The sequence below is a fragment of the Euprymna scolopes genome, chromosome 36, assembly GCF_053919585.1.
Source record: "Euprymna scolopes isolate OS-2025 chromosome 36, ASM5391958v1, whole genome shotgun sequence".
Classification (NCBI taxonomy): Eukaryota; Metazoa; Mollusca; class Cephalopoda; order Sepiida; family Sepiolidae; genus Euprymna; species Euprymna scolopes.
Window position 1 is genome coordinate 68,843,608 of NC_136517.1, and position 15,286 is coordinate 68,858,893.

Sequence of the window (15,286 nt, forward strand, 5' to 3'; positions counted from 1 at the left end):
TGTGTTTATTTTATCTGTTGATCATTCTTTCCAAAAATTAAAGAAATACATTTTCAAAATTCGTGTTTGTGATTTTCTTTATTTCTTAAACTTTTGACTATCTTCTGTCATTTTACTTCTAATTAGAAACAATTTTTCTAGTCATGTAATAATAATGGTAATAATAAAATTTAGAAATTAAATGCCTTCATAAATACAATCTTGTTTTTATCCAATATGTATTTAGCTTTATAGGGTTAGGGCTAAAAATAAAGTTTTAAAGTTTGTATCAAGCTGAAAAAGTTGATAATCATTCCATCAATTATCAACTGTGTGAAACTAAAATTACCTGAAAGAAGTTGGAATGTTTACGATCTGTAAAAAGGCCTGGGGCAGGTAAATGAGGATAACTGGTCCAGGCAGAAGTAACTCCTAATATGATGTCACGGCTGTACACCAGATTCTATAAAAAAAAGATGAAAAAGAAACAAAATATCAAAGAAACATTTTCAAAGTAAAAGCAAACAATAATGATTCAATAATTATTTTTATGGGACTCTTGCAGTATTTGATCCATATCTTCAGGATTTCTGTCAATCATGGCTCAGGCTTGACTGACAATCCCCAGATTAAACCGAGCCTTGTTCAAATGTTGGAATGCTGAATTGACAATTTTTTTGTTTTTGTATTAAAAGAAAATGTAATTTTTCAATTATTTTTTGGGTGATAGGGGGTAAGTTTTTCTTGTTTATTCTTTTATTTCAATTCAATGGCTGACCATTTGATCAGCCATTGAAAAAGCGCTATTGAAATAGAAGCAGACGACTTTTCAAATTGAATAAACAAAAAAAAAAAATAAATAAAATAAAACAAAAACAAGAAATTTAGTTTAAAATCTGAAAAAGATAATGGCAAGCAGGGGAATGAATTAATATTCTTTAGAAAAAGAAATGTAAACACCAGAGCAGACTATCTCTTATTGCCAGAAAAACTGTTCTCAACCAAAATGAGGTGCAAGACTAGTACACACAAGTGTGTACTGAAATGAAGAGCAAACAGTCAACCGAAGATTCCTAAGGAAATATCTTCATCTCTACTTCTTCCACCACTAATAAACAGCTGTAAAAAACAAAAAAGCATCTGTTGACAAAAATTTGTAAGTTTTCTTGAAAAAAAAAAAAAAATCTACTTTTATCTAACAATTGATGGTTTTCATAAAAATCATTCATCTTTTCTTGTAAAAAAACAACTTCTGTTGACAAAAAAAGCGTTTACTACAAAGTTAAAAAAAAAAAAAAAAAAAGACCAGAAATGTAAGTTTTCTTGTAAAAATTTTGCAAAAAAAAAAAACAACCAAAAAAAAACTGTACTTTCACCTAATAATTTATGGCTAAAAAATATTTATCTTCTCTTAAAAAAAAAACTTTTGAAAAAACATAAAAATAAATAAAATTTAATAAACAATACAAAATCTAACTTTTTCTTGAAAAAAAAAAAAAATATATTCAGTAAATTTACAGTAGGTTTTTTATTATTTTTATTTTTTATTTACTGTATTTCCTTTTTATTTCAGTTTGCTTTGAAATTCGTCTGCATCTATTACTTAGCTTGGCTTAATCCAGTGATTGCCAGTTGAGCCTAAGCCATTACTGATGGAAAATCCCGAGGATCTGGGTCAAATACTGCAAGAGTATCGTTTTTATTAAATTAATATTTCTTCAATTCTTGACATGTGTCATCCAGGCACCTTCGTTGTTGTTTTGTCTCTAATTCTAAACAATAACCCCTTTTCAACTTTAAAAAAGAAAATACATTTGCTGCTTTCCTATTTACGTGCCTGCTCATGAGCGGCACAGTTATACATAAGGTTGCTTTTCAATACACGGAAAATCCAGCTTGCAAGAAAGGGCATTCTGAATTGGGGAAAAAATTAAAATTGTCTTAAGCTAGAAGGATTCTGACCAAAGTCAGAAAACATGAAATGTAGCATCAGAAGAGATAAGAAAAAAAGAAATACTTGGGCGATATCTCTAGTCTGAACTCTTCAAAACTTGAATAAAGACAGACTTAAGACTTTGATAAAAGAACCAGGCAATGGATTACCAAGCACAAATGCAATGCACTTAGAAGATTATACTGGTCAACTCTATGTAAAAATGAAAAAGGACTAGTATTGAAGATTGTGTGAGGGATGTGATAAATGGACTAGCAAAATGTATAACACATAACATAGAAAGGCTGATTACTACGATCAAGATACAACATGCAGAGCGCAGCAAGGTAATTAAATGAAAATCCTCATAACAAACATCAAATGATTTGCAAGAGGACTGAAAATCTGGGAAGACTCGGCAGACTCCATGAAACATCACCTATTTTTACTATTGAGTAATCATCGGTAATGATTTGTATTAGATTTTGTGCAATTCAAATAAAGAAAAAAAATGGTATTCTTACCTTTTTAAACGGATGGTGTAAGTGAAGATGTGCCAATCTATATAGCGCTTTGTAATGCGTGGGGAATCTTGAAAGACAGAGATGCAAAGCACCAACCACAACATCCAGTAATTCTTTGTGTCTCTGTAACCGAGATTTGGGATTAGGAGGAGGAACAGGTTCTGGACTTGGGCTCCTGCCTACAAAATTTGCTACACTGTTCTTTATTGGCAATTCTTTGTTGCTCATCTCACACGATTTATCTTCGGAGTTGACAGATTTTGGTAAAACTTTTGGTGGCAGTTGTTTGGGAGGCGCAGAGAGGCTGCCTGGGTTTACGAGCTTATTTGACTCTGGTACACTGCTTGTGATGGATGTAGTGCTTGTCAGGGGTTTAGTACTCTCTATAGGCACAGTAGAGACAGAAGCTTTGCTGCTGCTTTTGTTGATACCTACGTGAGAGGCAATATTTGATAATTCCCTACTTTGTTGTTCTTCAATTGAATGACTCGGGCTGAGGTCAAATAGATCACTCACATCTGCTTGAAATGTCTCGGATTCAAGCAAGGCATTTAATGAGTCCAATGCTTGGCTAGTAATGCCATTGTCGTCAATGGTGGAGTTGAGGTAGTCCTGGTTCACTGTTGTCGTGAACTGATCATCGAGTCCAAACACCGGCTGACTGAGGTCAATTCGACCCAGATGAGGTGGAACTTCCATCTCTTTCCTGGGAGGAGTTACTCTTAGTGCATCAGATGACACTGTACTCTTATAGCCAGACTCGGAGTCTCCAACCATGTCTGTAATGGGAACGTTGCCAGTGTTCTTGGAAGAAGAACAATCTTTGGTCTTGGCAATCTTGTCTAATTGGGATACATTGTCCTCAGGTTTTTCTGACAAGGCGGAATGGCTGGAACTGTCACTGCTCTTTTGACGGAAATAGTTATGATCCTGGTTGGAACAGGTATATGAAGATGATGCAGATGAAGATGTTACAGTAACCGTTACAGGTGAGACTGATGTAGCAGTTGTAGAGCTTGCTGGTGTAGGTGTGGTATAAGGGGTGGTAGTGAGAGTGGTTGTAGGGATGATGGTATTAGAAATAACAGCCACAGCAGTACTGATGGTATCAGTAGCAATGGTGGGTGGTGTGGAAGTGATATGAACAGCAGTTACACTTTTGGGGGTGACAGGTTGTATTATAGTAGGTGGGGGTTGGCTATAATAGGTGCTCTCTTCAGATGGATCTTTTCTGGTAGGAAAAAAGAAAAACAAATAGATATTATCAGTAAGAACATAAAAAAACAATGAAAAATAAAGTCTACTAAATTACTACTATTAACTTGTAGGCCAGATTTTTCTAGCATATATATTAGTGGCCTGGCAAGGCCATAGGGGAGACAATCAAAGCAGCAAAACTGAAGCTGGTTTGCCAGGACACTATATATACAAATGTAGGCAAATTTGGGCATAGTTTATTGTTTTGAAAATATAGGTTCTTTTTTATCAATTGTCATGAAATTTTAACCATAGAATAGTATTGTAATCTTCAAAGAGCCTGCAAATTTTCATGTAGCTTCATCCCATAGAACCAAAGATGAGTATTTCAATATTCAATTTGGCTGTGAGTATATATATATATATATATATATATATATATATATATATATATATATATATATATATATACACACACACACACACACCTTTTTGGGCAATTTATAAGTTAGAAATCTTGGCAACTACTGATCAGAATTTAACAAATGAACGTTCGTTAGAAAGCTAATGACCTGAATTGTATAATGGGCTACGTGATATTTTCCCTTTAGATCATACATTATTATTTAAACAAGTGGGAGATCACTTTTCTATATTAATGTAACATAAAATGAGCACCCATTTATGGACACCTTGGCTATAAAGTGGGTGTTTATTTTACATTAAATTAATATGGAAAAGTGATCCCCCACTTTTTTAAAACTATAATTTATTCATATCATTGAAATTACTTGTTTCCTGGCATTTTAACTGTTGTTTTCGTTTTCAGCACCATCAAAAACCTATAATAGTGATAATTTTAAAGGATTTTTCTATGGGTGGAAAGATACTGCACCTTTACCAATATTTCAAACATAGTTATTTGTTTTCCTAGTTTTGCATATGAATTACAAAATATCTGATATTTCCCCAAAACCTCTGGCCTTGATGGAGGAGGCACTAAAACTTGTTGCTATGGTTTCAAATGATCTGAAATAACAGCAAGGGGAGACTGGATTCCAAATATTTCTCATATGTTATATCTCCCCTCTTTCGTTTTCATAAAGTAAATTTCACAGTGTATCAATATTATTTAATACTGGAGATATTCATAATCGTTCTCTATTTCTAAAAGAGGGGAGATATAACATATGAGAAATATTTGGAATCAAGTCTCCCTTTGCTGTTATTTCAGATTATTTGAAATCATAGCAGCAAGTTTTAGTCTCCCCTTCATCAAAACCAGGGGTTTTGGGGAAATAAATATACGCACATTTATTTTGGAAGATTTTAAAAAAACCTGATGTTCATCGATTACAAAAATTATGCAGCTGTTTTGTGAGTTTGGAGATGACGAATCTGAAGTATTTGCCGCATGTAAATCATTTGATGATTGTGTAACAGAGATGCTGACTGCTTTGTCTTTTCAAATCGTATGTTTCCTGTTGCGCTCTTCAGTGTATACAGATTCAGCAACCGTGACTCCTTTGTGTCTTGCAGTATGTCAAGAACATTTGTCTTGGGCTAGGTTTTCCCACGAGTTGGAATACAAACTAAATCGGTTGAAGGACACCTTTAAGCTGTCCTTTTGCAGTTCCTTTTTATTTGGACAGCTCACTGTAAAGGAGCTGTTTTTGAAGTTTTCAATCTGACATGCGGCATATATTTTATTTTACCAGCGGCATGCACCCCCAGTGGATTCAACTGACTTCCTCCAAAGGAGGATGTTTCTAGGGAATATCAAATTCACAAGCAGTTCCCAATTGCATTAATGTGACAGATATGACTTGCTCAATGAATGTGACACTGCTGCAGCATGAAGTGTATTGATGAGAGGCTTGACCGGTTTGACCTCTGTGTCTGGTATGTTGTCTTAATCAATGGAGGCAGGTTATGTGAAAATTGTTCAGTTTCTTAGCATGTTTTTTTTTTTTTTAATATTCACATTTACCCTTAACAAGGCATATCGTCACTTGGACGTAAGGGGCTACTAATCGGGACCGTCGGGTTAGGATAGATTAACGAGATGTTGATTTATTTTACGTTTAAACTTCTACACATCAGTAGAGTCAGGGAAGCTGGTAAGAGGCAGGAAATTCCAAAGTTTAGCTGTTCGAGGAAGGAAATTATTAGAATAGAAAGCTTTCTGGCATTTAGGGACCTCAACAGTGAAGCTAAGCGGGTTTGTCGGAGATATGTATGTTGAAGGGACACAAGTGCAACGAGTTCATCAGAACACGTTGCATTAAAATATTTGTAAAACAGACACAGTGATGCAACACTGCAGCGATGGGACAGAGGTTGGAGCTTAGTTGACAAAGTGGAACCGATTAGATTGAAAACTCATTTTGAACCCTATCCAAGAGGGAGAGGTTAGAGTAGTAGATGCACCAACCCAGATGTGGCAACAATACTCCATGCATGGACGAATGGTGGCCCTGTAGATGTACAGAATATTCTCAGGTATGAGTAGTCTTCTAGCTCAATAGAGGAGATCTATCTTCTTTGCAGCAGGTTTTGCAATGTCCTCAATCTATTTGTTCCAGTTCATACTGCCCGCAAATGTTAGGACGAGGAGTTTGAATGAAGAATTCTCAGGTAGGGTGTTATTTGTCATGGATATAAGGGGTTGGAGAGGCATTTTGTAATTGTTAAAGGAAAGCAACTTAGTCTTACTAGCATTAAATGTTACCATCCATTTGCAACCCCATTTCACTACGGTCTGGAGATCATTTTTTAATGATTCTTCCATTGTCTTAGATTTATGTAGATCCGTTCTTCCCTCATGCATGCTATCATCAGCAAATATACCCATCTCGGACAATATTATCAGGGAGGTTGTTTGTGAATCTCAAGAATAATAATAGTCCAAAGATTGACCCCTGAGGCACTCCCGCATTAATGTTATGCTGCTTGGATGTACGTACATCAATGACAACGTGGATGGTCCTATTGTCTAAGAAGTTTCTGGTAGGTGCCAGGCAATCAGTGATGAAAAAGAAAAAATATGAAATACATAAGCAAAAACGTAGAAATTTTAATAACATGAACTGAATTGTATTAAAAGAAATTGTATTGAGAAAGTATTGACACCTTTAACAACTGAGAAAATATCAATACTTCTCATTTGGCATATACAGTCATACATGAGGATGGGAAAAATCATAGTTCTGTATACCTGGAGTTTGGTTTGCAGCTGAATTTATCTATGCTCATACGCAGTGAATCAGAGACCTCCAAAGGCAGTGTTAACCTTGATTATCCTATAGTCGACTCAATCATTTATGTATACTGCTCTTCTTAATTCATTTACTGAATCATTGAAGAAACGCACGTATACATTCATCTACTAAGACAAGAAACCTTTTTGCATCACTGATTGCCATGGCTAATAGCACCCTACTGGAAAGTTCATCATCCAAATTCCTCAGCCACAGGTAACATGAATTGAAACAAATACATAAAAACATTGCCAAGGTTGCTGAAAGGGAAGTAGGCTCCTACCATGCTAGAAAACTTCTCACACTTGTCAGTATCAGAAACTTCTACAAAGCCAGCATTTGCCCATATATGGAGTGATAGTCACATCTGAGACAGAATACTCCCCCCCCAAAGTCTCTAATCTGATAGGTTTCACAGCATCTATTAGTATTTGTCTTAATGTTGCATCCCTGTGTTTGTTTTACAAGAACTTTAATGTGTTCTGACAAACTCACTGCACTAGTGCCCCTTGACATAAATATCTTGGCTAACCTGACAGCCAGCAAAAAATTCCACCCCTTTATTTCAGAAGTACTCACATGCTGGAACGTTTTCTACTATAAAAGCTTTTTTTTTTTTTGTTGAACTGCTTTGGAATCCTCTCTTGGTTCTGTTTACTTGAATTCCCTGAACATCCAAGAAAATACATATGTAAGCATCTCGCTACACCCTAACTCAACTTACTCACTTTGGGGCCATACCTACAGAGGAATCTTACTTCACAGTATGCTTTAGTCTCAATCTGACTTGTTTGATGTGAATAAAAAATTAAATAAAAAGCATAAAGCTTATGAACACAGAATGAAGTAGAAAGATATAAACTCAAAAATACAAAATACACAATACACAAACAAAAACGTAGAAATTCTAATAACATGAACTGTATTGTATTAAAAGAAATTGACACCTTTAACAGCTGACAAAATGTCAATACTTCTCATTTGGAGTAATTTTATGATGAATATCTGTAATTTTATGATGAATAATAATATCTGTAATTTTATGATGAATAATAATATCTGTAATTTTATGATGAATAATAATATCTGTAATTAAGAAAAAAAGAGTAAATTCGTACAGTCAGCTTGGCACAAATTTGTTGACCAGCTTGATTCTTTTGTAGGCATTCTTGAAGGAGGAATCACATGAAGGTTGCCAACATCCGTAAGTGAAATTTATACTATGGCACCGACTGAATATTAACTTGAGCCGCCCAGGTCACCAATCTGTGTCATTATCCACCTAACCTTAACCTCTCAATGATTAATTATATATTAATCTAATATTTTATGCACGTTTACGAATAGTATTAATTAAATATAGTTAATGTGCGAGAAATATTACTACAAAAGGTTTATTCATTTTAAATTAAACATTATTAAAAAAAAGACAAAAAGAAATAAATAAAATCAATTTGTTTTTTTGTTTTGTATTTAACTGTTTCTTTACTTAAAAAAATGAGTTTCCCACTAAGGATGATGTTAAGAGTTTTTTTCTTCAAACAAATTTTCTGCAGTAGTCATTTGTGCTTTTGATCTTTTTCATCTTCAAAATGTCAACTCTTCAACAAATGATTATGCATACAAAATGTTTTAAAAAAACATTTTAAAGATTTTCTTACAGATCTTTGCGCTGTTTCTTTTCTTGGAAATGAGCAAATGGACTTTCAGCCACTTCTCCCAAATAATGTTCAAAATAATCCAGATCTAAATCTTCTGTCTTCTTGTGGAGCAGCTCTTTAAGTATGGCCACATGCTGACGGTAATAGATCTAGAAAATAAAGAAACAAATATTAAAACACAAAAAGAAAACATCAAATGATAAAAAGAATTTGTCTCCTCCATATGAAACATTTAGGATTAGTAAAATCTATTTATAACAATCATCTACTATATAAAAGAGTGTGTATGTTTTTCATGTGTTTTAATTTTCTAATCATTTTGTTTTTATGGGGATGGGGCATCTGGTATTCACTCACTATTTCAGTCACTCCAACCAAGAGCTCTTTTTAAAATTCTAACCGTTCCTTGGAGTGCAATTGTTTATATTTCTCTTGCACTTGGTTCACCAGGTATATTCGACAGGTAGTTTTAGAAATTCTTTTTTCATAAGTATGGTTGCTTCTATAATTAGGTATCCCAAACTAGCCTAGTTTAAGATGCGAAAACTGGTAAATAAAGTTAAATGTCCCTTAACTTCAACTTGCGATATCTCGTTTATTTTTTGGGTTATTTTGATAAAGTTTTGATTTAAATAAGATTTAATCTTTTTGCTTTATATATATATATATATATATATATATATATATATATATATATATATATAATTCTTTTACTTGTGTCTTTAATAGTTTTTTTTTTTAGGCTACTTCAAGTTATGTCACTAATTTTGATGAACGTCATTTTATTTTTTTACACACAAAAAAAATGTTGTTTTTTTTCACATTTGATGCACGCGGTATTGTGAGTCTCTACGTATAAAAAAGATAGTACTATTTTAAAGAAAAAAGGTCACTTATCAATATGGTGAGCTTAAAAAAGGGTTTTAAGTTGTTTTTCACACAAAAAAAATCCAACTTGAAAACTTCAATGAAAGAAATATGAAAGAAATTCAATTAAAAAAATTCTGAAAATGGCACCGTTTTGTAGAGAAATATCTCCTCTTTAATAAGCTGTTGGTGTCATATTACTATGCTAATAAATCAAGGAGCGCCACTAATAAAAGTGAGTGTACCTACACATCGAGATTTACAACTTAATCCCAAGTGATCCAAGTAAGAAGTATCATCATGAAAATTGTCAGCATGAATGAGGCGCACGACCAAAAACGTAAACAACTTGTTTCATTAATATCGACGTTCTTGAGTTTGTTTTTGTTTAATTAAAAGTTATAGAAAGTTTAAAATAATATTTTTAGTGCGACAAGCACATCAATAAAAGAAATGAAAATTTACAACTTAAAAAATAATGCCAGTTGTTTATTTTCTATATCTTCCTTCAAACTTTCATTGTGACAAGGACTTGGACTGGACAACGTCGGGTTGTCTTGCTTGTTGCGGATCAGTCTTCTGGGTGGTCCTTCTAACATGAGTTCAGGGATTTCACATTGTTGGATGTAACAGTGATGATGACAATGATAAAAAGAAGAAATCTGTTATCTTAACAGATAATCGAAATGAAAAAACTTAATTTAAACCATTATAATCCCGCACCCAGAAGTCAGTCTGATTTACCAAGCTTATAAAAGCTACTAGCTCATGTCCTTACTGAGACTATACTTGTAATAATGTTGAATAATTAATGTTACTAAAAAGACTGCCTTTGTGATTTCTTTTGTTGCTTGCCTGTGGTTGTGAAATGAATTCTTCCCTAGACCGATGTTTCAAGATGCAGTAGACGAGAACGATGCCCCTGCCTGTGAAAAAGGACTTACTCCTCAACGTCCAACATCAGACGACCAGCTGAAGTATCCTTGTGATAGTGTTACTGACCAGTCATCATGAGAGCAGAACTGCCACAGAAACTTAGGGTTATGCACGAGTTGCATGTTCAAGTAGAAAAGCGAGGAGTTCCAGCAACCAGTGAGCGTCTGGCATACTTATTAAGGTCCTAACCTCTAGATGAACAAAAGATGAAGACAAAGATAAAAACTAGATGATCAAGCCACGACAAGGACTTATGAATAAATCTTTGCCAGTTTAAAGACTTTTAATTTGCAAGGAGTTTGAGAGTTAAATGCTTTCAAAAGCTTTTGAAGTTTTGAAGAAGGTTAAAAGTCGCTGGAAACTTGAAGGGTCCAGATGCAAAGTTATTGAATTTTATTTGACAAGTTTATTGAATTTTATTTGACAAGTTTATTGAATTTTATTTTATTTATTTTCAAAAATGTAACCCCGAGCCATCAGGAGTGGAATTACCTTTAAGATACAGCCCAACTCCGCTCCCGGCGACAGGCAACGCAGTCGATAGGGGTATACATATGTTCTTTGCTTTATCTTCTTTTGGTTGGATAAACTTCAGCATTGTTAAATTATCTTTTAAAAATTAAACTGGGTACATTTTAAACAAACAAAACATTTTTAGTTGCGTGTGAATGTGACGTAATTTTTTTTTCAATTTAAAAAATTTGCCTCAATTTTTGGTTATTTATTTTTCTTATGTTCTGTCGGGCGTTTTTTGATATATCTAACATTTTGTTAAATTAATTTTTTATTAGACTGTACATTTACATTACTTAAAAAAAACAAAAAAACAAAATATAGCGAAGTTTTAATTTACGTGCATGTGTAAATAAAAACATTAACTTCATGTAAAAATGTGCATTTTTTTGTTCATGTTCTATCAGGCGTTTTTGATAAATTTGATTTTGTTAAATTATTTTTTAATTACACTGTATATTAATTAAAAAATAATAACTGAAAATATAAGTTATGTGCACGTGGCATGTAAATGAAAAAATTAATTTCACTGTAAAAAAAATTTTTTTTTTGTTTAATAATTCCCAAGACAGTTTATCGGCGGAAATGGAGACGCCATTTTTTTTTTTCGCGCACCTGTTGTCAAAATCTGAGGGAGAAATCAGTATTTTAAACTATGACTGAAGTTAGAAATCACAAAAAAATTAAACTAGATTTAATTACTTCCGGAAAAAAATATAAAAAAAAGTAAATAAAGCCAAAAAAAAAAAACAAAAAAAAAACATATCCGTAATTGTTTAATTGAAATTAATGAAAACGGGAATGTTTTTCATGAAACGTATATATATTTTTATTATTAAAAACAGAAAATGGAATATTCATAATTGTCTAAACTGGGCTAGCACCATCTGAAAACCAAAACATTTACTGTATAAAAATTCATCAAGAGAAAAATTGGAAAACATTTATTGAAAAGTTTGCCTAAGAAAATATAATTTTACTAAAACAATTCTGTAATGAAAGCAGCATTGGATTTTTATAAAAAAAAATTTATTTATTTTTTTTAACAAATAAATGATTTTAATGAAACATTTTTTTGAATTAAAGCAACTTTAAAGGTTCAACAACAAATTAATTTAAATGAAACCGAAAAATCATTAGTTTAATTTTTTGTTATTTATTACATGCTTTGGTCATAGTTTAAAATACTGATTTCTACCTCGGATTTTAACGACAGGTGTGCGACAAAAAATGGTGTCTCCATTTTCGGCGATAAACTGTAGAAGTGCCCCCGAGACATATATATTCTATCAGGTGTTTTTGATAAACTTGAACTGAGATATCTCAAGTTGTGTTAAGTGTCAAAATCGACACCAGTGGAAATAAAGTTCAACTGGAAGCTGCTCTCTCTGACTACTTGAGAAGAAATCCAGTTGATTCAAAGCAACAAAAAAGTCCCTTAGTGAATCTGCTGGAGATTCAGATAATTCCTGCAGTTGTGATGAAGAACCATCTCAGGATATCTTCAGTTATGAGCATCAAGGACAATGGTTGCTGTCTACTATGACACCAACTTTTACATTGGCCAAGTCATTGAGGTTATATCTGCATCCAGCACTGAATAACATTTTTATCGCAAACCAAAGATAGAAAAGATTTTTTCGATGGCCTTTGTCAGATGACATTGCACAGGTAGAGTCAGCATTTGTTTACAGATGGGATTTTGAGGTAATGCCAGTTTCAAGTGATGATAGGATTTGGAGTGTTCTTGATATATCTACCATAGCAGAAACCTATGAAAGAATTCTGAGAGAAAATCAATAAAGAAAGGATTTGTAGTAAGACCTCTGCCTATAAAATATCTTACTTGTTTACTTATCTTTTAAGTTGAAAGTTTTTCAATGTTTGAAAAAATGGCTTGTGACTTTTTGTATAAAAAATTTCTAAATCTTATTGTTGTCAGTCCTTTTTTTGGTGAGTTTAAAATTCCCAAAAATAAAAATATTTCTGTAGCAAAAAGTTTTGTTATTAGAAACAAGGCAAACATTTTTTTGAATTCCTCACCTAAAATTACTAAAGTTTTAAGCTTCTACCTCCAATCGTTACATTTTTACTGCAATTTCAGTAACGTATACTTTTGACTCATTTTTTTTAAAACCCTTTTTTGCCCTTTTTACCAAATTGTCTGTTCGACTGCTTTTACATAATTGAGTGGTTTTATCAATTTTTTCTTTTAATTATAAATAATCTTGATCTCTAATGTGTAATCTAATAATCCTACTAAGAAGATTCAATACATTAGTTTTTGAAATGAAATTGATATGAAGTCAAAGTTGCATTTCCGTGTCATATTTGCACTCTTTTCCCGTCGGTAGTGTGATTTTGCCTAGTGTTTAGGTTGGTTTCATCTAATAATTATTGCTTTCATTAGTATTAATTTTCATTTACCACAAGATGACATTACATTTATAACGATTTTTCACTTGTTAGTAGCTTACAGTTTTAGTCATATACTATGAAATTTGGCTTCTGGACCATGATAGCAAGTTTTCAACTTTCCGACAAACTTTGAACAATCATACCTTGATGGCTAATTGAGCTACCAAAATAAATTTTGTACTTTTGTTTATGGTTTACAAAAATCTATATGACCACATTAATTTTTTTTTTTTAGATATAATGTAGCAATACACATGAAAAAATTGAAATAGCTTGAAATATTTCAATATTGGTATGCATAGAAAGAGCTTGATGAGCTAAGAAAGAATCTTTTTAAATTTTTAAAATCTGATTAAAATTAAGGAAGTTATGGCTATTTTTGTGCCTCACACGTTTGGATATTTTCCCCTCTTTAAGACCATATGTGTTTCGTCACATTTTTTACACTACTTTTTCAGTAAAAATGTCATATCTTTGTTAAAACACAAGACTAAGAAATGAAATTTACCATATAAGTGTATTTTTGTACAAGGAATCAGAATATGCAACTGAAAATCTTCCAAAGTTTATGGTTTCCAAATAATCTGCAGTAAATGTGCATAAATATGCAGCAATTCCTTAAAAATGCCATGTATCCATAAACAGAAAAGAAGTTGGAGAACTCAAAGTTGAATTGTAATGTGCTTTATGTACAAAAAACTTAAATCTAAACATAAGACCATTTAAAAATGAATATATTGCAATATTTCTTTGGTATTATTGTAGATTAACACCTTCTGTTTAACCCCACTCAACTCCTTCTGACCACCCCTCCAAAATGTGATTCTACCTTTTTAGGAAATTATGTATAAAATGCCATGAAAAACTTTAATGAAAGATAAACAAATTATTTTAGAATTGAATGTAAAATAATTTCCTATTACAGATCATTCTAGCATTTTAGGGCAGTTAACTGTTTTTTTTTCTATGGGAAAATATGCATGCTTTTTTTTTTTTAAGATGATTATGTGTAGTTTTAAGAGGGTTTCTATGCAATGAGAATATGGGGAGGGTTGCCATTCGGACTTTGAATTAATTGTAGGGGCTAAGGAAAATTATGTGTGAACATACTGAAAACTTGACAGAGACAAAGCTAACAAAAACAATATTAGAGGGGGAGCGGTTAGTTTCACAAAAATTTAATGTAAAATAATTCACCATTTCCTGGCCATTCTAGCATTTTAGGACAGTTAACCAATTTATTTTTATGTGTATTTTTCTTTAAGGAAGGATCTATTTTTTGTTTATTTGTTTTAGATGCTTGTATGTGGCTTACAGAGGTATTTTGTTGGGGGGGGGGCTTGCCACTCGAACTTAGTGTTATTATTAGGGTTAAAGAGTGTTTTAGGAATACGAACGAATTTAAAATGGCGCCCGACTCTTGAAACGGTAAGTTTGGGGAAAAGAGTTAAAAATAAAAAAGTAGACAAAATACTGCTAGAAACTCGCTCAATATATGTTACCGTGACATAGGCTGACATATATTTGGTGAGTTTTTAACAGTATTTTGTATAGTTTTTTTTTTATTTTTAACTCCTTTTCTAAAACTTACTGTGTCAAAGAGAGTCGGGCCAGGCGCCATTTTTAATTTTCCAATACATCGGTAAACACTGTACGTTTTTCGAGCTGAATAAACATGTTACATTAAATAAAAACACTAGAAAATTATCCAGTTAGGTAGAAAAGTAACTTATCTTGCCTTTGATAACATTTATTTGTTATATATTTGTTTTTTGACAACTTTTTCGAATCTATGTATAAACGAGATTTTGATACTTATTTTGATTTTGAAAAAAAACATTTGTGGCTGTTCGCAGTAAAACATTGTTTTAATTCGCTATTCAAAACTAATTTAAAGAATAAAAGTGCATGCAAGCTATATATCTACAAAAGTTTATTTTGTTTTTTTTAACCATGTTTTTAAATTTGACGAGAAATGTGAGAAATTGCAACAGATTC

General features: G+C 32.5%; 1 protein-coding gene across 2 annotated transcripts in view; it reads right to left on the reverse strand.

Moving 5' to 3' along the window:
- LOC145260567 (calcineurin-binding protein cabin-1-like) overlaps positions 1 to 15,286 on the reverse strand; it is a 567,854-nt gene that overhangs the window by 209,548 nt on the left and 343,020 nt on the right. For both annotated transcript variants that reach the window (XM_080118824.1, XM_080118826.1), the window contains exons 36-38: positions 8,555 to 8,703; positions 2,437 to 3,667; positions 329 to 442 (exon numbers count right to left, since the gene is read on the reverse strand). In XM_080118824.1, coding sequence (XP_079974950.1) covers positions 329 to 442; positions 2,437 to 3,667; positions 8,555 to 8,703 — 1,494 coding nt within the window. The remainder of the gene's footprint in view (positions 1 to 328; positions 443 to 2,436; positions 3,668 to 8,554; positions 8,704 to 15,286) is intronic.